At 31.5% G+C, this 24,808-nt stretch overlaps 1 protein-coding gene across 8 annotated transcripts in view; it reads left to right on the top strand.

Annotated features, from left to right (window-relative positions):
• LOC118205380 (inositol polyphosphate-5-phosphatase A-like) overlaps window positions 1-24,808 on the top strand; it is a 117,857-nt gene that overhangs the window by 78,169 nt on the left and 14,880 nt on the right. For all 8 annotated transcript variants that reach the window (XM_085818234.1, XM_085818240.1, XM_085818238.1 and 5 more), the window contains 3 exons: window positions 6,053-6,157; window positions 14,349-14,404; window positions 24,296-24,380. In XM_085818234.1, the coding sequence (XP_085674360.1) occupies window positions 6,053-6,157; window positions 14,349-14,404; window positions 24,296-24,380 (246 nt within the window). The remainder of the gene's footprint in view (window positions 1-6,052; window positions 6,158-14,348; window positions 14,405-24,295; window positions 24,381-24,808) is intronic.

The following is a 24,808-nucleotide window of genomic DNA, read 5'->3' as shown; positions in this document are numbered from 1 at the left end:
ACTTTTTAAGTTAAAACCTGCAGCTGTTAATTTAGGAGAAACCGTTTGGATAAAAATACCAGAGGGATGGCATGGGAAAGGCTGATAAGGTGAATTATAGCTGTTACAATTTTTAAACAAAATGAAAATAATTTAAGCTCAAAACATGGCATTTTAAACCAACTTCTAACCAAAGAATTATTCTAGTGTATGCTAGGAAGCTTTTATTTTAGTCAATAAAGTTACAAATATTAAAATAAGTAAGAAAATGTGCTCATAAGAAATTTACGTAGTCAGGGATTTCAATATTGTAATTGCACAAGTAATGGTAGCCCAAATCGCTACAGTGGAAAAATTCAGAAACCCTCCGTAAATTCATATTTCACAGTCGTTAATAATTTCTTTAAAATGTAATAGCAGTGTGTTTATAATGCAATTTATTTGCATTTTTTGTTGCTGTAAGGTGTTCATAATATAATTTATTTGATGTAGTAAATAATGAATGTATCTTACAAATAACAGTAATCATTGCTATAAAACATTTTTTTTTTTTTTTTTTTTCATTGATTGAATTTCACTGCTAAGAAAAATGCTAAAGTATGTAATAAATAACAGTAATCATTGTTGTAAGACATTTTTTAATTTCATGCATGTTTGCATGACATTAAAATTTCATTAGAGTTCGAAATTTCTGTTTTGTATGCTTAATTATTTGCATTGACCAAACCCCATTGATGATTATAAATATTTATTAGTAAATGTGATTATTTTGTGTTATTTATCACATTAAACCAACAACTGGATTATTATTAATAATCACTGGATTTTTTACTTTGACCATAATACATGCAATGAATACAAGTAGGAATATATACTGTAGGGTAATTGAAATGCCAAAGAGATTAAGCTGTTCATCTGCTGAAATTTAGTTTTTTTATATTTTCTAATTTTGATGAGTCACTGTCAGTTGTATTGCTCAATAATGAATTTCTGGTTAAATTGTTGTATCTGAAAGGCAAATCAGCTGTTTCAGCTTTGTAACAATTTCATATGCTAAAACAGGTGAAAATATGCCTAGGCTATATGACTGTAACAAAACTAAAAATTCTTGTACATTACTTCAGGGAATTTAGTGGTTTGGCTCATCGAGGTTGCAGTGGCTGTCTGTCATTGGCCATATCTTAAGTCGTGGCACCACAGATTCAGGCTGTAGCAACGCAATCAGCAAATTACGTAGCGTAATATCCAGAAGAAAGATCATATCAGCGTAAATGTTGCACTTCAGGAAAATGGCAAGAAAAAAAAAAAAAAAAAAAACTACAAGGAAATGACACTCAACCTAAACAATATACTAAATTAAAATGTGTGTGACATGTCCTCGAATATTATAGTTGCAAAATCTTCGCCTGTTTCATGATATCTGGGATATCAGTTAAGAAAAATTCTTGGAATAAAACCTTAAGGATAAATTATAGATCCTCTTCTGTCTGACCAAAGTATTTTTCTTAAATTCTAACCTGATAAATCACACTGTGTTTCATATGCTGGGAAATACAGTATCTTGAGATGTTGCAATCCATGTGACTGAAATTTGTTGCCAGAGTTCTATCATTTGCAGCTGCTGGTAGTCTCTGTTATTCCAGTGTGTGCAGTATTTGTATACCAGACATGTTCAATTGGGAAAACATCTAGTGAATCCAACAGTCAAGGCAGAATTGTAACCTTTTGTGTGTTGCTGAAGTATTGACATTGATTGCTTCCATGATTGTGCATTACCTTGCTGTAAGGTAATTCTGAAGTCCTTGTGAAGATATGGGAAAAACCACAGTTTTTTTCATGTCTGTAATGTAACTCTGGCTAGTTAGTTTATTGTATGCTTTCTTGACACAAGCTTAACTCATATCAAATGGCACCCAACGAAGCAGGTCGTTTCGACGCCAAGGCAGTTTGACGCCATATTTTTTTAGTATTTTTATTTATTTATAGAATAAATATGAAATTATATAAGTAAGTAATATGACTGATTTTTATTTATTGAATTAGCAATTGTTTGCATGCATATTTGAAATAAATATATGTGTGTATATGTGTGAAAGTGTTCTAGATTTTTGTTTGTGTCCCAGATTAATGAGAAACTCCCTCGCCAACGTCAAGGCCCCGGGACATGAAGGAGGTTTTTTTTTTTTTATTTATTTATTTCAGAAAACAGCATCAAAAATGCAAAATACGCAAATGGTAAAAAAACATATGGTTACAAAGTAGTTATATTGCAGACAAATATAATTACAGGTAAATAAGATTACACATAAATAAGATTACATCGCAGAACTGTTATTATACTAATCCATTGCAAAGTTATGCGTCACACCTTTCAGGTATTCTATTATTTTTCGATTTTCAAAATCTTCAACTATTACTTTAATTCTCATATGAGCTCACAGATACCTATTCCGCTTGTGCGGCGGTTCATCTCTACATACAAATTGTTCGTAACGTTGATCAATTGATTTTTGAACACGCCTGAGACCATCTATGAATTCCCATAATGTGGGGTGTGAAACACCAAATGATGATGACACCAAATTTATTTGAATGGTGGTGCAAACGTAATCTAAAAATAAATAAAAATATGAAAAGTATGGCGTCAAACAAAAACAAAAAAAAAGTATGGTGTTGAACTGACCACACGTCGAATGGCTGGCGTTGATCTGACCTTAATTTTCCACATTCCTTCACAAATTCCATTAATTGGAAAATTTTGCCTTCAGCTTGTGTATAATTTTTGTGATTGTTGTAATCATCATCACCGTGAAATATGGCAGCTAGCAATAAATTATTCCAAGCATTTCTAAATGTATCTTCAGACACATCTTTCTATGACCTTCCAATGATCCACGAAGCAGATTTTATGTCAGTGTACTTGAAAATTTCTTGAATGGCCTTGTTACTGTTCTGAAAATTCAACATAGGTTTTAAAAAGACTATCTTACATCTGCATCAGTGTACAACGCACTCTGATACTCATTGGGCAAATGATTTATGTTTAATTTGGAGGAAAGAAAAAGATGGAGACATTAGCTAAAACATTAAGTAAAGTATGAGCCGAACAGTTGTCTATAATTGCTAAAATTTTGCATCATCCGATGAATCAACTAATTTCAAACTTTGCTGAGTATCTGGTATGAAATGATTTTCAAAATCAGTCATTTGTTAATGTTTCTGTCATTCATGCTTTTATATTTAAACGATGATAGAGAAAATTTTACTCTTTTAAAAGTCAAAGTTGTGTTATTCCCAATTGTGTAAAGTTTAAATTTGTGCATTCCTGTAACATTTGCACATACCAGAACGATTAGTCTCGCTTTGGAATCTTTGACACAAGGTTAGGTCTTTTCTGTAGAGGTAGCTTGGGTATTTCAAAATTCATATATTACCAAGCAACACCAGTGTCATGACAGCAGCCAATTCTGGTGATAACTTTCATCCTTAACCCCTTCGAGCCGGGTAGCGAAAACGCGCGCTTATCGCTGAGGCCGGCAGTGTCTTACGCGAGCGTCTCTCCAGGGCCGGGGGCTTTTTTGCTATAGGGCCTAAATCCATGAAATTTCCGAAGTATAAATGCATTGTTTAATAATGCTCTATAGAGTATTTAAATGACTTATGCTTTATAAATATTTTTATATATATACTTTAATTACCTTATTTCTTGTTTAAAAGCATATTTTACATATTTTATTTTAATTACTCACCATTTTATGAATTTTAACATTATACATCTGAAAACTAGATATATTACTTAAAATTCTCTTTTCGTATAAAAAATTTGAAAACAGGGATCTACACACAGTCCTATGTTACATTCCTTGCACTCGTAATAACTCATTTGCCGTTTTGGAGGATTTTTCCGGGAATGTGAACAAACGAAGCATCGTCGTCTCATTTTCTTATCAGTCTCTTCTGAACAAAGTTTTAGAAAATGTCTTTCAGTTAATCTTTCAGAATCAATATCTGAAATATTTTGCATCATTTCTGCTATTTCATGCTCTGTTAAACATTTTCGACGCTTCGAAATTGCAACGGTAAAAACAAAGAATTCACGTCTAACAAGATCTAATTATTTTCTAAAAACTGAACTGCAAACCAAAATACCCAATGCTTTAGAGCAAATAAAACTTCTCTACTTACAGTAAACAACTACCACGTGCGAATAAAAAGTGCGATTTAAAGAGACGTCATAAATCACGCCATTCGGAAACATTTATTTCCCCGTTTGTTTATATAATTAAAAACACGTGTATGTGAGTATTCTCTCATTTCGAGTAGAAGGTCTAATTTACATGTATCTGAAACCATATGGACATACAATGACATCTTGTGGCAGAAATTATAGTTTGAAAAACGTTCCAAAGTACTGGCACAAATACGTGACAGTCGGTAGAAAACAGAACAATCCTCTGGCACGCCTGCGTGTCGGCCGGTAGGTAAGTGTGTTCGTTGCTGGCACGTATACGTGACAGTCGGCGCGAAGGGGTTAATGAGTTTGGTGAATACACATGGATCAGCTGAAGTTTTATTGCCTGAAATTTTGAACTGCCTCATGCTATGGTGATTTTTAAATTTGGTTAACTGACCTGTTGAATATACGAATTAAGCCTTTAACTTCATCCTCATTAAATATTTTGCCTAGAGCCATTAGCATTGGACTTTCAATGGTGCAGCATCGCTATCTCATCTATTCAATCACTACTTTGTCATAATTATCATTTTTAGAATTATGAATAGTTTTTTTGTTATTCATTGTTGTTCTAGTGACTCTTCAGTGCCATATTCCTAACATAATTTTGATTTCAAAAATTTCAAACTTTTAATTTGTAATACTAAAGTTCTATCTTTAATTTTAATAGTGCAGTGCCATTTATACCAGCTCCAAAAAATAATAAGCTGTATCAAATTAAAAAGTTAAGAAAGAGCATAATTTGCAATGTTAACTGAACTTAAATTCCTCAGAATCAAATTCCTTCTCCTGTTGCTATGCCAGTGAACAGAAACTAGGATGAGCGACATCCTGCTCCCAAAAAATATGTCTTGGAAATTCAGTTATTGTTTATGTTAAAAAATAAATTATATTGTTCAAAAAAATGCTAATCCCCCTACAACCATTCAAGGGCAAAAAGTGTAGTCATAGCAACTTAGACTAGAATGAGCGACATCCTGCTCCCAAAAAATATGTCTTGGACATTCATTTATTGTTTATGTTAAAAAATAAATTACATTGTTAAAAAAATGCTAATCCCCCCACAACCATTCAAGGGCAAGTGTAGTCATAGCCACTTAGCCAGCAGGTGTTTGAATGTTATGAGTAGGAATCTCAGTTAGTCAATGAGAAAAATCACTGTTATGGAACAGCTTCTTTTTTTTTTAGTATTATACTCTCCATTCCAATACTTTGTAAGAAAAAAAAATCTTAAAAAATTGCTGAAGGCTGTTCTGAAGTCCAGATATTAGATCATTTCGAATATGAAAAATCCAGATTTTGGACTTTTTATTATAAATGCTGTATTAAAGTAAATCAGTTGAGCACTTTTTGTAAAAAGCATGAACAATATCATTTCTAGTATTGGAATTAAAATTTTGGACCTTAAATCAAATTTAAAAAATACTCATGTATAGAAATTTATTCCCATTTCATTAAAAATTTATCTCATATACAAGTTTGAAATGTTTAAATTGCATTTATTTAATATAATTCTTAGACTTCTGGTTTGGTTACATTATTAAAAAATTTGACAGAGTTCTGCTATAAATTAAGTTAGAAAAAGTGTGTTGAAATATTACATGGCCTACATAATGATAAGAAAACACTGTGACGAGGTTTTGGATATGATAGTTTTATAAAAATTAATAGACAGCAATTCATTGGTACTACTTTCCACATCTTAACTCTAAAACCTATTAAACACTTAATTCTAAAATATGCTGTATGCACATTATCTTATGTTTTTTTGCTAAGGTGTTTGATATTTGTTAAATTACTTTTTTTTTTTTTTTTTTTGGTTTCATTTTCTGTTTTTAGAGTAAAGGATTCACGAGAACACGCTGGAGTATTGGTCATACAATCTTTGATCTAGTCAAGATACATCTTTTTCATGATGCATCAAATTTCATAGCCATGGATGATGTAAGTTTTGTTTAAATGATTTTGCTGAAACTTTTGCAAAAATTATGCTTTTATGTTTAATCAGATTTGCATGAAAACAAGGGAGAGTCTGAAAGATACTGCCATATAATGTAACTGGAAATTTAAAGGGAAGTTGAGTAATATGTTTCATGTGCCTTGCGAGTTGTTATTGGATTCGAAAATCTGTTTAATACATTTAGTTTTGACATTATTAATGTGCTTTTCTCTCTTTTTTTCATTCATGATTTTGATATCATGTTTGAATGCTTATGGGGGATGGTGAAGACCAGTTTTTATTCTATTCAGCAAGTTTTTTTTCTATTCAGTTTTTATTCAGCAAGGTGTAGCTGCAGATGTAAAAAATGTAGAAGTCCAAAAAAGCAATGTCAGGGCTGTACAGTGGGTGTTGCAAAAGATACCATTCAAGTCTGTACAGAGTCCAGCTGGTGAATGCAGACACGTGTGGTCTTTCATTATTTTGATGGATTATATTACCTTCTTGCGCCAGAACTCAGTTTGGCATTTTTCCTTGATAGTAGCATCAGCATGGACTAGTATCTTGCTGTACACCTTACTGTCAGGGGTTTTACCTTTTTCCAGATACTATTTGTGTATAATACCACGGTTATCCCACCAGATACAAAGCATGATCTTTTTATTAGTCAAAATTATACTTTGCAATGCTGCCGACAGGTTCACTGCATGCAGATCAAGCCCCTTTTTGGTTTTTGTTGTTGAAGTGAATTTGCTTTTCATCAGAAGTGTTGATGCGGTCCAGAATTTTATCCTTGCATTGATATTCAAATGGATTAGTGCAGGCCTGAACATGTCTGTCTGTATCTGCTTCGTCTCATGCGGCACCCAGTAATTGAACTTGTATGTCAAGTTTATGCGATGCATTGCATGAATTGTGGACATGGCGCTAACATCTAATTCCTTAGCAAGCTCTCGAGTGGTTGCATACTGATCTTTTTCTGCAAGTTCTGGCAGGCAGAACGTTCTGGGCGTCCTACTGATGTTCGCCCAGAACGTTCTTCTTCTTCACTGTCATAGTCCTTGTTTTTGAACTTTCGATACTAAATCATCACAGAGTTATATGGTACAATGTTAGTACCAAAAGCTGTTCACATGATTTGGCGAAATTTTGTAGCTGACTTTTTGCAATAGAACTGGGAATAAATGATGTTTCTAATGTGGTAGCCTGATAGTTCTATTTGTGACCCCATTCTACTTAACAATATTTTTTTACAAATTTTACAACACGGTGTACTAAAGCAAGTTCCTTTCTTTCAAATATCAAAAATCATTTGACAAAATGCGTTTAAACAGGTGAACGTGATCTGTTTAGTGGACGATATTTGCAGTGGTGGGAAACTTTGATTAAAACCCGATATTTGCAAAAATCTGTTGAACTGCATCATTTTTCTGAATACTGGAGTTTCTTAACTGCCCTCATTAGAGGAATTCATTTGAATTGTTGGCTTCAGTTCAACCATTATTATACACAATGGAAACTATATTTTCATGTCGTCCCAGTCTACAGGAAACCAAGTCTTGTCTATTTTTTGTCTGTTGCTTGTCTATTTATTTAAATTGCATGCTGTATGGTTTACGTGCTTATGTTTTCATGCAGAAAGTAAAATATCACTACTGTCAATATTATTATTTAAAATACCTGTTAAAGCATAGTTTAAAATGTTAGCAAACTTTTATTACCCTCATCAAAGCTTAGTATTCTTTTTGAAGACATTTTCAAGGGTATCTAATATTCAAGAAATATATCTTCACATTCCAATGTAGACAGGAAAATTGATAAGTGTTTTGTTGCATGTAGCCCAAAGAATATAACTAGCTCATGTCTGTCACATGTTGTGTTTACTTTTGGCCCTATTGACGTACCACATCTCTCATATGCCATAGTTAAGGCAAGGTGTTAAATTTTACAGCTAACAAATGCAGAAAGCCTGGAGTTAAATTTTCAAAGTTTATAGTTGACAAAAGAACTGAATGTAATCATACAGAGATGTGTACTGTCCTGGATATGTGCATAACATATTGTTTGTTCTGCATTGCTACTTTTACCTGAGTGGATTCTCTTTGCTGAAGTGATAATATAAATAGAATACAAAGTCTATAATCCGGACTTGTCGGGACTTCGGTAATTCCGGATTAGGGCTTTTTTTTTGGATTAAAGATCATCAATTTAAATCTGGTAAGATAGCATGAAGAAATTATACAATTAAAAATATGAAATCGTAATTTATGAAATAAAGAGCAATTATGGTCTAAAGGGTATCAAAATTTACAAAAAATAATAATAATAATAATAATAATATTTATTTGTTTACTTTATTAAACATTTCTTTCATATTAATTTGCTTTTTTTTTTTTTTTTTTTTTTTTTTTTTTGGCTAATACTTTCTATAAACAGACATAATTTCTTGTTCAGTTACAAAGTTCCACTGTTCAAGTCCTGTAAATGCTGTGTCGAGAATACCGACTGACTTGTCAATTGAAATTTTTTCGTTTTCAATAACCTCTCTGTCACTTTCTTCGCTATACGGTATTTTCTGGATCTAGAACCATACTACAGATTTCGCTGTCCATTTATTGATGATGGGGGCATTGTCATTGCAATGAAAAACTTCTGCTATATCATCTTCATTTATTACCACATCTCCACATTTCTTTACAAAATTTAATAACTGGAAAATTTCGCCTTTAGTTTGCGATGTCCGAAAACCTTCAAATTTGCGGCTATCATCTTCATCGTCCTCACCATGAAATATGGTAGCTGGCCATAAATTATGCCATGCATTTTTTAACGTATCTGGAGACACATCCTCCCAACACGCATGTGCAAACGTGCGTTAATGCGTATGTGTAAACACATTACACGCATGCGTAAAGCATACAAAAAGAAAAGTTTGTGGCTTTGAGTTTGAGATCATTCCAGATAGTGGATGTCTGTATTACAGACTTTGTACTGTATTATGCTTAAAGCAGAATGAAATATGTACTGAAGGTCTGAATTTTCCTGTACCCCCCCCCCCCAAATTCTGCTATGCTGCATCAAAGTGGCGGGGTGTGTCATTGGGCAGAATGAGCGAAGTATGTTGGGAGCATAACTCCTGATAGGGCCACCTTAGACATGAAGGCCATTTCAATATGCCCAGCTAAAGCATAGCAGGTGAAGATCCTTCAGAGGATTACTGTCTTAGTGATCGGGTATCACAATCCTAGGCCTTTTTCATCCTTTCTATCCTTTTTCCATCTCCTCTCAAATGCTAACTTTTCTCTTTTTCTTCTGCTTTGTGGTATTCCTCTTCCGAGGTTGAGGTTTGTTATGAGAAACTAGAACTGTTCTTGTCTCTAGTTTTCGAATGGTGAGAAAACTGCGTGCGTGGAGATCCATGTCACTGGAAAGGAGGGTCCTGGTAGTTGAAGGACGAGGTACTGTCCCCAACACACTGCTTTGGCTTCTGCTTCTTCTAAATGGGAGGCACTTTATCGTACTCATGGGTATCGATCGGCTGGCCACTGGTCCTTTTGTCAGTGGCTTGGGGACAAGCTCTCGGGAGTACCTGCTTTTAGGAAAGCTGACTGTGGGGCTTCAGTTTGCATATAAACCTGGTTATCCTTGGTGCAGGAATCTGAGTCCCCTTGTTGGACTCTGTGGTGGGTGGGGATGCCAGGTTCGAATTTTTATTTCCTTCAAATATGGCTTTGCAAAATGTTATTACACTTCATGAAACTGCCAAGTAATCATCTAGTAAAAGACCTCAAACTACAGAAAGTACAGAAAACACCTAAATTGTTCCCCTATTTTTGGTTATGACAAGATCTGCTGAATTGCATAAAATGTCACATTTCCTTGTTCAAAAATATATAAAAGCCTGTGCAATGTTTGTATGTAGAATGTTTCGAGCCACTCCTTCAGCTGAGACATGAGTAGTTGTCTCTTCACTATTACTTCAAAAACTGTTTCACATCCTGATAATTCAGCCAACTACTTAGTGCTCGATAGCCAGTTTTATTTGCTCTACCAAGTGCATCTTTCTTGTATTCCTGCTTTGGGATTATGCATTCAACAGTGGATGCAAGAACATGGCTTCTAAGAGGTGAAAGTTCAAGCAGTAAAATATTTGGAAATCCTCCTTGGAAAGATGCTTACATTGAGCTTCTCAACACATTTTCCAACTTAGCTAAAGATAACACCAATGATGATGTGTACAAGCAGATTTTCTATGAACATAGACAGGCTTTCAATGACTATGTTGCAGTGTATACAGATGGATCTAAGTCCCAGGATCACGTCGGCTCTGCCTTCGTGTGCGGGAATACTGTTGAGGGAAGAAAACTTTATCTCGCTTATACCATCTTTACTGCAGAGATTGTTGCTTTGCTATTAACTCTATCTTCCATAGGTAAACAACATATGAAAAATTTCATTAGTTACACACACTCGCTTAGTGTGCTAAAAGCTCTTGAATCCTATGTGGATAACACAAATCTGTTACTCGTAGAAGTTCTGAAGTTCAGTGTTAGCTTAAAAGCCAAAGGTTACCAGATCCTTTATTGCTGGGTACTAAGCCTTGGCTTGGTACCCAACAATAAAGGATCCTACAATAAAGGGTACAATAAAGGATCAATAAAGGATTGACAATGACCTTGTCGTGCTTCCATTTTATCCTTCTGTTAGCTATAAAATTGCACGGATTCTCCAGAAATTCAATTTTCAAGTCGGTTTCTCGCCTATTAATAAAATTCACCCTTCGATTCTAAAAGATTGCGTTTCTGTCTTGAATTCTTGGGGAATTTATATTATATCGTGTCAGTGTGGTTTAAGATATATTGGCCAAACAAAAAGAGCGTTAAAGTTTCGTATCAGGGAACATGAATCTTATGTCAGAAAAGGCGAAATTAACAAGTCTTCAATAGCGTATCATAGTTGGACTTTTAACCATAATTTTGATTTTGGATCTGCAAAAATCATCCAAAAGGCTTCTTCCATAGGTGAATTGGATTTTCTTGAGGCTTTTCACATTCACAAAGATTTAGCAGGTTTAGTTAATGTTTTGAAGTCCAATCCAGTCCTTCCGAATGCCTTTAAAATTCTACTATCTTAATTCAGTTATTTTTGCCGAAAGATGGCATTACCTCCTCACGTTTGGTACTACCAGAGGGTATAAAAATCTATTCAGTGGTTGCTTTCCATTATTCGAAGTTCAGATTTTGAGCGTGAAGGTGCATTTGCCCCTCGCTCCCTATTTTTAACTTCGCCATTTTTCTTGTCCTTTGTGTTACATGTTTAAATCAGATAGCCAGGCTCAGTAAAAGTAGCCGGCCAGTGCAACTCTGATTAAAAATTCGGTTACAACCACGTGCAGTGCTGATAAGGACCACGTGTTTCTAAGACTCCTTTCCCTGTATTTTTCTTCTTTCTTGTTATTTCTTTTTCCTGATGAGGAGGGACCTTTAGCTGCCCTTGAAATCGATTGAGTGTTTCAAAATACTTACGCTAAATACAAGGTTGTTTTTACGATTTTGATTGTCATATTAGCGTGTTTCTCTTCTATTCTAGTCTAATAAAGGATCCATTAGTGTTGTGGGAAACGAACTGGTGGATGTCACTGCAAAATATGCCTGTTCAGCTAACCCGTTCCCTATTCAGATAACAACACTTTGATTGGGAGGAAAATTTTGATGAAATGGCAAAATCTTTTGGATGCACAGTTAACCAATAAATTACGAAATACAAAACATAAAATAGAACATTGGAAATGTACCCTATACCGAAAGGAGGAGGTCCTTCTGACCCGATTAAGAATTGGTTTCACAAGGCTAATACACAGATACCTATTGATGGGTGAAATTGAACCAGTTTGTGCTAAATACAACACTGTTTTAACCATTAAACACATTTTAATTGATTGTCCAAATTTTAATTGCTTTTGAAATTTTTATTTTAATACTTGGGAGATTTCAGCAAAAGATTAAGTTGGTAAAGAACCACATTCTAACATTTTTAACTTTTTAAAAGCTACAAAGCTTTACCATGTTAATTGGATGCCCTGAATCCAATTTGAGTTTCAGAATCTTTGAGTTCAGATCTAACTGGGATCTAGTTATATTCATATTCATCAGAATTTATCCTTTGACTATAGAGTTTACTATCTGTATTTCATGGTTTTCAAAAATTAGTAAAAAAGAAAATTGTGTGTTTGATCTTATAGCTTGCTATTTTATACCTATATGTAACATTGTCTTAAATTTCCAATCATGACTCGTGAGTATGCACTGAATGGTGCATGTGTTCTTGTCTTTATTAGTTTAAGTTTTGAAAATACATAATCTTTTGTTTGGCGCAATATTAATCATGGTAATCATGGTGATATCAATATATCACCATGAGTTTTGTGCCGAAAAGTTCCAACCAACCAACCTAAATTTTCTGTGCTTTTCAAATTTCTACCATTTTCCTAGAGAAAAATACAAATATCCTTCGGATATTCTTACCTAACATTTTGTTAATTATTTAACTTAACATTTTGTTAAGTACTTACTACTTTACCTTATTGATCCAACTTTTTTTCACATTGCTTGTCTATTTTCATTCATTACATTTTTCTTCGCAGACTGATGGTGGCTAAGTGAAATATCCCATTCTACCATCTAGATTCTTCTTATCACACATTTGTTGTTCCAGACATTCTTTTATCTGATGCAGAGTAAAAGCGCGCTGTCACTCTCTTTCTATTCGATACAAGCAAATTTCTACCAGCATACTATGTTGACAAAAAAAAAAATTGGATTTTACCAACTGTATCATCTTATCATGAAACATTTCTTGTTTTTCCTTATTTGATTAACTCTAAAGGTAGGAAATGCATATATGGAAGATAAAGTATATGCGAATTAAAATTACAATTTAAATTAGCAATAGCCAGTTAATTCCTTATATTTAATTTGGTCATTTCCCTCTCTGTTCTAAAAATATTGTTAACTGTTCCTGGACTGTGTTCTGTCTAGATCAGTCCATATAATATGACTTACATAACATTGAAGATGTAACTAATTCAGAACTTGAACTCAAAATTTTGAGAATAAATCTTTCTCTTAGTGAACTTTCATATTGAATAGCTATGCTCTTTTGCTCTTTGCTCTTGCTAAGACGCTGCCTTGCTGCTCTATTCCTACTACAGTATCAGAAAGGTAAATATTTTTTAATAGGCATGACTAGAGTGCCAGGTGAATTGTGGCTGTAAATGTCAATTGAAATAAAGATGAATATTTATTTGCCTCAACTGCCAAGTTTGTTTTTCAATATTGATCAGCATTCTTTGCTATCAATATTGCTAAGTTTGCTGTATTGCATATAGTTACTGAAAACTTAGTGTATTAAAATTATTTTTTTGCTAGTGAACAGGATTTTCATTACTGCATATAATGTCTGAAAGAGATTATAACATGCATTAAAAAATTTCTACTCTTTAAGTACCTTGAAAGGTGTTGCAGCAAAATAGTTTTTGAAGCAGTGGTTGGCAAATTAACTTTTAAATTTTATGAAACTAATAATGTATGTTTATATTAGATTTCTGGTGCAATGCTTAAAGTTTCAGTAAATTTAGATATGTTTTTATAACTGAAAACTGGCATCTATTAATGTATTTATTTTGTGGCTGTTTTTACTTTTATATCGTCCAAGGATTATATTAGAGGCAGTTTTATCTTTGCTGATTTCTGAAATTTATTTTTAGTATTTATTATTAATATGAAAATATATATTTGTTTAAATGAAGCTTTAAAAAAATTGTTGTGGATGTTTAGGTCTGCTTTTTGCAGTTTATGAATTAACAATTTTACAGAAAAAAACAAAAACTGTGTTTGAATTTGCTTTTGCTAAAGTGACTGGTCATTTGACGTGGTTTTTTTTTTTTTATTTATTGTTAAACATTTTGCTTAATATGTTGAAAGCGTAATGCTTCATTGTCATTTAAGCTTTTTAAAATATGAATCATTAGATTCATATTTTAAAAACTGTTTGTTTGTTGATATTACTGTTGTTTACTTCTATTTGATATTGCTATTATTTTGTTTTCAGTTGGTATTACTATTATTTTATATTCACCAATGTACTTCATTTTAAACTTATCCGATATATGATTGGACCAATATTTTTATATTTCAGTTTCTGTCAAGATACAGTAAAACTAGGCAAAATGCATTAGGTTATTTATTACAAAAGTAAGCATATTTTTTCATTTTACTAATTTTTCTAGATATCTTATAGTATGTATATTTTAGTTTCCCCCCCCCCAAATGCTTTGTAATATACTGAACTCTCCTGTGATGACCACCTTTTGTAGACAGCTAACTTCATGAGAACATTAACAAACACTGGTATTAAACATTACCTCTGAGGTGACCAAAATCATCTGAAACCTTGAGTGGTTTTTGAAAAGCATTCACTGTTTGTATAAAGGCATTTGAGAATCAATCATTATTATTGAAAATGCGTGATAAAGAGTTAAAATCAACAAAAATGCAAAAATTATTTTTCATCATAAAAAGTTAAATGAACTCATCTGTATTTTCACATATCATCAGATGATAATTCATGTTAAGAAATCACTATGGGCTGTTTGTCTTGCTTCATTGTCTTGCAGTCCTTGTGTGAAGAATTGTTGTTAAAAAGGTTAATCAGTTGCAAAGAAGATGAGGTTAACCACTTGTTGAAGGTTAAAATAATCATAAGACAAAGCAGAGTATTCATGGACTGATGTCTCCACAAAGTGCTGAACAAGCCATACAGTATTATTTCCAGGATTCAGAGAAGCCTTCTAGGTTTAGGAACAGTTCGATGCTAGCCACTAAGAGGTGCTTGCTAAAAGTTCGTAACCTGCATGATGTGGCTTGCATTAACTTTATAATTTCATGCAATGATATCTGGCAGGTAATAATTTTCAGAGCTTAAGCCACCTCAGTAGAAAGAAATTCATTATTGTCTGTTTGCTAGTCTCCGGCTCAATCTGAACTTTTCTTTCTTTAGTGAATATATTCATTGTAACATCAAGTGAAGGGATTAGTTTGGTTGTGTGAGGGATGCAACAGGCAAGCATTATTTTGAATGGGTGTGTTATTTTGACACTCAGTTGTGTCTCCGCCTTTGTATCTTTCATGCATATTTTTTAATTTTATTAATTGTAGGTGACTTTTAACCAATTTGCTCAAGGAATGAATAGAATTTTTGTGTTTGAAGTTGAAGGAAGTCTATGATTTGTTTCATGTAGGATATCTAATGGTATAATTTTAACATCTTGTAGAATTCCAAAAGTGTGTACTTTTTCTTCATTGGTTAGATGAAAATAAATCCCAATGTGACATGCAGTTCACCTTCTTTCATGTTTCTGATATTAATATAAGTTACTTTTCTTCATTCTCAGTGAAAAATGGGTTAATCTTGTAGCTACTATTGTAAAAATCATTGCATTATGCAATTATTTCTAAGTAAAGTACAGTGCTCATTTAAACCCTTTCAAATGTCAAATATGAATTTGGTGAAATGTTTTGATTAGTTGCTGTTTTAGAAATAAAATATGCATTTTGATTGCCTTCTTTTATTAGAGAAGAAAATTCTAAATCTGAAGGCTATGGCAGGTGAAGCATGCAGAACTAAGACTTGTTAATAGAACATATTGTGTCAGTTGATAATTTTATAACATCATACATTGAGTAAAATAACTGATAAGTATAAAACAGCTTGTTAAGAAATGTGAATACTATTTGAAGAAAAATTTTAGATAATTTAAAAAGCTGAAAGCATATTTATTTATTTATTTTATTTATTTTTTTAATTTTTATTTATTTATCAGACACATAGCAGTGTAGAAGTACAGGAGTCCTTCTTCAACACAGCATCCTGTAACACGGTTTCGCTGTAACACGATTCATAAATTGCAAGAACCCTATAACAATATACAACAGGGATAAGATTAGATTATCTTTAAAGAAATTATGTTTTAGCTCTCATTTCATCAATAGATGTTGCCGGTAACGTAACTCATGTTCAGTCTTTCTTATCTTATCTTGTTCATTTGCACTTTTGCAAATGAGGATGATGGTTCGGTAAAACCATCGAAACTAGTCCTGTGAAAATTTGAAAACATAATGCTGATTTTTGTTGTTTGACTTCTAAATTAATGTCTACCCCTATATCGAGAAATTTAAAATGACCAGGTAAGAACTAGTAAGCAAAGTAAAATTACAGATTTTGTAAAGAGAGAAGAGAATGGCAGAATTTTAAATGAAGAAAGAAATAATGAAAGTGAAAGCGATCTCATTCCACTGAAAAAACATTCTCTGTTGATTATACTGAGTAATGACAAAGAAGAAATTTATTACACTAAAGTTGTATTAAATTAAAATATGTAATATTCTTTGTTGTGTGTTAGCCCCTTTTTATATTGGCTCTGGGTCTCGTACAACATGATTTCACACAACACGGCATTTTCTAGGAACCTATCTACTGTGTTATACGAGGGTTACTTGTATTGGCATTATATTAGCAACATTATGGTAATGATAATCTTAAATTGAAGCATTTTAGTTACTCATAATAAAGAAACAATTCTAAAACAATTGAATTTCGGCCATAAAGACCAAACATTGTTCAGATCATTGTTTTTACAAGTATTTCATAAAAGCATTATCAGTATGATTGTCAATCCATACATTTTACAAGCATTTTAAATCTTGCAGTTATAAACATTTCAATCATTTACCAAACCACAAGGTTTAAAATTTCAAAGACAAAATTGCACTTAAATTATGTGTTAAAGCATCTAATATGTGTAATCTATCCAAGGAAATTAACATGCGAATTGCAATGAAAATGGTATAAAAATTGCGTCTTTTTTGAGAAAGTGGCATGTGTAAAGTATATACTATGTTTATAAATATGTAAATTTTAAATACAGTATCTATATGTTTATATTTGTTAAATTAATATTACATCTATCTAAATATTATAGTATCAAAATAAATGAAAATTATTTGTTTTATGAAATTTCAATTGTCTGTTTTTCTGCTCTAAAAAGTTAAATTTAATGTTTAACCATATTTTTCTGTAAACGCAAATAATCAGTTTTAAGTAAATTTTGCTGAATAAATTTCACTAAAATTAAAACATTTTCAGCTGAAGTAGAGATTACATGCAAAGCTTCTGAGAGATTTGATTGCTGACATTGAAGTAATATTGGGAGTTGTTCTAGGTGTTGGGAGGGTGTGTTCTATTGTAGTATTATAGTCATTCGTACAGAAATGTCCTGTCATATATTTTAGAGATGCCTTGGTCCAGAATTTATATTCATGCTATATTGCATGTTTTCATGAAACTTGGGTGAGGGAAATGCTTTTCTCCATGTAAAGGATTCTGATGCATTTAAAGAGTGTCTAACTATAAGCTTAGCAGGGCATTTTCAGGTATAACTGAATCAAGGAAATAAAAGAAAGCGGGGAAGCAATTCTGTATCTTCCATTCTACTCGGCCAGTTGCTGAAATTCAGCTTGCATTTTTTACGTCTTGAAAGCATAACATAAGATATATATTTGATAACATAAGATATATTTATATGCAGTGTTATTCTAATATACTTATTCTGACATAAAATTGGAATTTTTCTGAAAAAGCATGGCAATTTTTTTCCATATTTCAATTCTAAGACTGAACTAATGTATTCAAATATCGAATTTTATAAATTGTGATCAGAAATTTAAGGAAAAATTTGAGAATTAAGTTTTGCTCGCTTTTTTTACATTGTGCCCAAGAGTAATTCACTTGGAGAACTTCCTAGTTTTTGGCAACATATTTCACTTTTCTTTTCATTCTTAATCTGCCGAAGTCTCAGTTCTTCTTTCGTAGAAATATTTTTGCCATATATTACATTTTTTAATCACTGTTGGAATTTTTTCCCTTTTCAAATTTTACTGAATTGCTTTAGATATATTACTGAATTATATTCCTTTAAATAATTATGTAAAAAATTTAATTTTATACATTTGAATTGTGTACTTTTAAGTATTTATTAATATAAATTTTTTCAGTGTTTTTTATTTATTTTAACTGCATTTCCTTTTAAAGAGTGCTTTGTGAACCAGTGTACACCATGATGCATTTAAAAAATAGATGTCTTAAAAAAAGGAAATATAGTAAGCACAATTCGTACGTCTTTCAGTGAGCCATTCTGGAAGAATATATAAATGAAAAAGATGATAATAGAATTTTAATTTAGGAGGAGATACATATATTGTTTATGCAGTTTTTCATTGCCTTGGCTTTAAACAATTTTGTTATTGTGACTTTTTTTATATATTATTACATTTTTATCATCTTACTTTTAAGTTTGTTAAAATGTTATGCGTATTTCAGAATAAGTTTAAATATTTCATTTTTTTTAAATCATAAGAATTAAATAGTGTAATATAAAAAAAATGAGTTCGCAAAAAATTATTTTTGAGTTTTTAATACTTTGCCAATTTTTTGACACATTCTACAAATATGTCTGCTGTCATTCACTTTTTTGGGCTGCATATTGTCAATAGTTGTGAAACATCTTGGTTTTTGTAACATTCTTAAGAGTAGTCTTCTATATTTTCCTTATTTGCTCAATATAAAATAGTGAAGGGATTTTCACCGTGATACTGAAGGTCTTCAGAGGTGAGGTATTTTAAAAACTGGAGAAGAAAGAAATGACTAGTTTCATCAACATTTAAATGTTTTTAGATGGTATAAATGTTTTTTACTTGATTGTTGAACTTTGGATAAATTCTTAATCATTTGGCTGAGACATCTTTGGGTTTTCAATTTACGATATAACATTCTGTGACATATGTAAATTTATACAGCCCTTCAGTAAAAAAATAATCATCTTTTGCATTCATCCACAAAGTTGTATCTTGGCCCTTTTCAGTTTACATAGGCCCATTTGCTTAACTACTTGATGTGCTACACTGCCTGAAAAATTTTAATAAAATACGGTTTGAACATTCAGATATTTTGCTTTGAACATGCAACTTCTCTGAAATGGATTTTCTGCAGTTGTTCATTCTTCTAATTTCCTTCTTTCAGAAATATTTGTTTTCAGTGTTGACACAAAAACATTAGTTTTTAAACAGTTATATTTCCATTAATTATGTATTCTGGCCAAATTCTCAAATTTGAATTGTATCTTTCAGGAAGACCACCTTTCATTTTAAAGATATTTCACTTGCAGATTAAATTTCAAGCAAAGCTCATTGGACATACTATTGAGTTAAAACCTGTTTAACAAATGATAGAGGCTTGTTTTGGGCAATGCTGTGAGAGAGGATCCACTATCCAATTGTAACTCAATGATATGTTATATATCCAATTGCAACTTAACTTTGTATATATTGTTTATTTATCTATATCCATATCATGTACAGTATTGATGTTTTGCTGACACTCTATTGAGCAATCAGCTATGTTGTTTACTAGGATTAAGTGAACTGTGAGTGCGGCATAGAAAATATTCCTAAATTGATTTGCTTCAGAGAGGCAAGAAAATTCTACCTCCAGTTTGAAAAGCACTTATTGCTACCTTGCCATGTCACTTTTAAGTATTTTTTTTTTTTTTTTTTTTTTTTTACTTTGAGAGGCAATTTTAGGTTTGGGAAATTGAAAATAATTTCAAGAAAACAAATCTGGAGAAGGACGTTAAATAATGTTTTTTACAGGATTAATCTACAGTTTACGTCACAAATAGTGTGCCAACCTAAATAATAAAATATCTTCATTGAATTGCATTGTTAAAATTATATTACTTTATAAATTTATCAAGGAATCCCCACACTTTTATTATTCATGATATAAAATCATACATGAGTTTTGTAAAGAGAGTTAATTTCTTGTTCCTATTAAACTGCAGGATCATTATTATTATTATTATTATTATTCATAAATATTTTGAGTTTTCAATAGAAACTTTATGGAAACTTTTTTCTAGTTGTACTTCTTTCTCTAGAACTATACTTGCATGTACAATTATGTATGCACTATTTAGAGGACTGGTTGCTACTTCATCAAAGACACACTTCTTTGAGAGAAATTTTCATGTTCCTTTATACATGCAACATTATTGTCAGTAAAAGTGACGTACCCAGAGCAACATTATCCTTAATTATTCTGCGGGTGATATTTTTATCTGAGTAATTTGATTTTAAGAGTATTTCTTATATGTCCAATTGCATCTTGTGTATATATCCTCTTTATTTATATACATTTGTATCATGTACAATATCAATGTTTTGCTGATACTCTAGTGAGCAGTCAGCTATGTTGTTAATAAGGATTAAATGAACTGTGTAGTGTGGCATAGAAAATATTCCTGAATTGATTTGCTTCAGAGAGGCAAGAAAATTCTACCTCCAGTTTGAAAAGCAGTTGTTCACTGAGCTCTTGCGCCTGCTGAATTTAGTTACTTTGTTATGTACAGTAATGGGTATAAAAAGCCTCCCCCCCCTTTTTTTTTAAATATTCGGGTTATCTTGCAGGTTTTGGTATTTTTGAAAAGAATGATCAATAAATTTCATCTCTGATAATGCCAGTTTGCAATATATTTGAGAAATATTCTAATTAGATTCTTAGGTGTTTGTGGCAATAATTATTGTTTGTTATTTGTCTTGGAAGGGATGCTTTCTAAGAAAAACTGCTATGTATTCACATTATTTATAGAAAACATCAGCCTGTATGCCAGAAGCCAAATCCAGTGTAAACTATTAGAATTCAGTGGATTTAATTGCTTGGCCTCTGATTGATGAAATATTCTCATATAAGAGCTGTTAGTGATTCATTTAAATATTATTATTTGCTGGTACTGTGCTTTAGTGTCTAAACTGTAAACCCAACAGATGTGCATGTATATATGAAAAGTATAAAATAGATATTTATAGGTGTACATAAAAATAGAAATCTGTTTGAAACTTCATTGAATGAACTTTGTAACTGCATATGTTTCTAATTAGCCAGTATGAAAATTTTTAACATCAGAAAGAGAATATTAATGTAGTTCATTTATTTTGTTATGGGCTATCTCATCAAGGCTGTCTGCCCACTCTGAAGGTCTCTGTGAAGAAAACTCGCTTATCGATGTGTTGGAATTTTTAAAAATTCACTCACTCAGTCAGTTCAGAAATAAAGAAGTCAGACCCAGAGCAAACTCTCATTATTTTGTGCTTTTTAGCTCTGAGGCAAATAATATATTTCTATGAAGCTTTTTAATTGTGCTCAATTTATGCGGACTACTATTTCGTCTAATCACTCTGGCGAACATGTGGGTGTCCTGAGAAGAACAGTGAGTTTACTTTAAAGTATGTCCGATGAAATTGTAGAAGATATGACAAAGATGGGAAGGATTTAATTACCCTTTATTCTTCATGGTTTGCAGCTGCTTCCACACTTCAGGATACAAAGAACAGTACTTGTGGTCTGAACTAAAAAAATAAGAACTACAAACTAACTAAATTTAAATAAGAGCTAAACTCAAATACTATACAAAGACTAGTATCACTAAGATTGGCCTTTTAGGTCTTTACGTATGTAATACACAGAATGCAGGAAAACTACAGTATGTCTTCAATATCAAGAGGACTAAATTTCTGGCCTGAAAGGCGGACAGCAACTGACTGAAAAGCATGCATGGAATAAGGTGGCGAGAAGTCTCTCTCTCTCTCTTAACTCCTTCTTGGCTAAAAGCCACAACTTAAATACTTAATAGTTTGCAAGCTCAATTTGCATACTAAAACTAACCACATTTATTCTGGCCGGAAGTGGAAAATAAGAGAAGACACTAAAGTTTTAAAATAAAATAAACTTTAGTAAAACATAAAATCCTTACAAGTTAATTGGCCTCACATATAATAATCCCATATTTTTTAAAAGATTCTAGGACTAAGAATAACGTATTATGCAAAAGATAACTTATACATCCCACAAGGAAGATAGTTAATTTATCTAAATATCATACTGTAAGGAAAGCAAATATATAAAGTTTTATTTCAGAGGTTTGAAGTTATTAACTATTGAAATATATTCTTAAATGTTTAAATAGATTTTTCAGATGATCATTTTCAGGAGGAAAATTATCATATATTCTTAATATTATAGAATGCCAAATAGCTCATTCATTTGGGTAGTTAGGTGGTGAGTATTTCATAAGACAAAACACCTATAAAATCTGCAGATTAAAAAACCTTGCATTCAATCAAATTTCAATGAGCTGAATTGAAGGGACTTCTTAATCCCTTCAGTTCAAGGATGCTCATCAAAGTTTGTCTGAATTGAAAGAACTATGAAAAATTTCGTGCTGAAAAATTGTTTGACTAATTACATTTGAAGAAAATCTAGGATTCTTCATAGATATGCATATAAGTATTTAATTAAATAATAATGCTTTTTAATTAAATAATAATGTCTTGGGCATAGTAGTAATGCTGAACCTGTTAAAACATAATTAAAAGTAAAAAATTAATCATAATTAATTTAACCTAATATTATAGTTGAAATGATATAGGCATTCATGGATTAAGTGATGCTGACATAAAACTATACAGTTCCGTTAGTGATCAGATTGTGCATCTGCACTTGAAAAAGAAACGATGATTTTTTCCATGATTATGACTATATTTCTCTTTCTTCCAATGATAGAAATATCTGGAAATGTTATTAGTGATGCAGTCCAAATGATATTAAAATATTACCTTTTAATTTCTGAATGGCAATGTTTCAGATTTCTTGAATCAGCAAAAATAGAAAAGGAGAAGCAGTTCAGGTTTATTTAATTACAAATAAAAATGTAGGATCTACTGCTAAAATAAATTTTCTTGAAAGTGTGTTTTTAAATGCTAAGAAGTGAAGTGAAGGTGACTAATTCATTCAAAAGACCGTGGAAATGCAAATTACTCCACATTTATGGATTGTGTGAAGTTGGTTTGTGGCATGACCTCAGGGATTGATTCATGACTTTTAGGGATAATATCAGACTTCAATTGCTAGGGAAGGGAAAAATTCAAGAAATGGTTTCATTATCATTCAAAAACAAAAACAAGTTTTTCTTATTAAATTCTGTGCATTGAAGAAATTTGCTTTATGGAGAAAGTTTATATTAAGTTTCTGTACAATTTGTGGAAAACATAAGTTTTACTATGTAAGTACTGGAATTTATTTTAGCATATAATAACTGTTCATTATAGAGAAATGCTGCAAATGTTTGTGCATCCACATTAAGATGTTTGAAATGTATTTGACAAGGGGTCAAATACATTTCAAATGGTAAATTCATGAAGAAGTCTGTTTCTTAATTTAGCTGCAAAAACTTAATGGTCATTCATATCAGGCAGGCTTTATAAAGCATGCTTATTGTTGACTAATTAATCTCTCATTTATAATTATTAAATATTATTTGTAACTTTACCACCCTTGATGGGGCCAGTAATTTATTTTGTTTTTAGATATTGCAAAAGAATAGAAAAAATATAAACAAAAATACGAAAATGATGAAAGGAGCAAGCTATTCAAAATATAGGAAATAGAATGTTCTTATTCGATATTGACTGCATAAACAATCATTGCTGTTCCCCCCCCCCCCTTGTATACAGAATATAATTATAAAAAAAAAGTTTTTGAAAATAAAAGAGAACAGTATTCTTTCTTGAGTATTTAAAAATAATTTCTGATATTAGCATTAGTTATTGAGCATAGTGTTATGATCCTTTATGTTTGTTTATTTTTATTTGTTCATATTTGAAGGTTACATCAAGTTGGATTATGCATTTTGTTCTTTTAAATATGCTTCTGTGTATATAGTTATTTTAAATTTGTGACAAATTGATCAGTTTCATATTTATATCTGAGGCATTTAATTTTATTATTTTTTATTATACAATTTTATGTTATTATTTCAAATCTCTAAGACTGTGTTACATTAAAAAAGTTGTTGTAATATTATCTCATAGCCATTTTGCAATTTGTCTTGAATGCTTTTTTGTTTTTGTTTTGTTTTGCTTAGTATCTATTTTAGATAATGATATATTACAAGTTATAAAACTGATATATTACAGGTTTTCTACTGACCAATATGAGAAAGTACCATTCTTTATTTTTGGAGACTGTAATTTTTGCCTAGATACCAAAGATGTAATACAGGTACTATCTTCAGAAAAATAAGTTTGCATAGTAATTATAACATTTATATGTTAGATAAATGGAAATAATTATAACAAGATAGCTAAACATTGTTTATTCCGTACTTCTACTAGCTGTTGTTATGTATTAGAGTTATAATATGTATTATCTTACAGTTACATATTTTGCAGTAATATTCCTCTAAAATATCTGAGACACAAATTTTTGTAGTTTATAGTTAGTCATGCAAATAGAATATTCAAATTTGTTAACAGATATCTTAGTATATATTATTTTCTAAAACTGAAGGAATCTACAAGTAACATTGAACTTGCCAATTTAGTTTGAGTTTTACATTACAATTTAGTTTCAGTTTTACTTTTTTTATAACTATGTAGTTATAAAAAAAGTTTTAATTTCCATGTTTGCAAAAGAATAATGCACAACTT

The sequence above is a fragment of the Stegodyphus dumicola genome, chromosome 6, assembly GCF_044657685.1.
Source record: "Stegodyphus dumicola isolate Sdum_Otavi_A_Nest chromosome 6, ASM4465768v1".
NCBI lineage: Eukaryota > Metazoa > Arthropoda > Arachnida > Araneae > Eresidae > Stegodyphus > Stegodyphus dumicola.
Note: the sequence above shows the minus strand (reverse complement) of the source record. Positions and strands in the feature narration are given on the sequence as shown.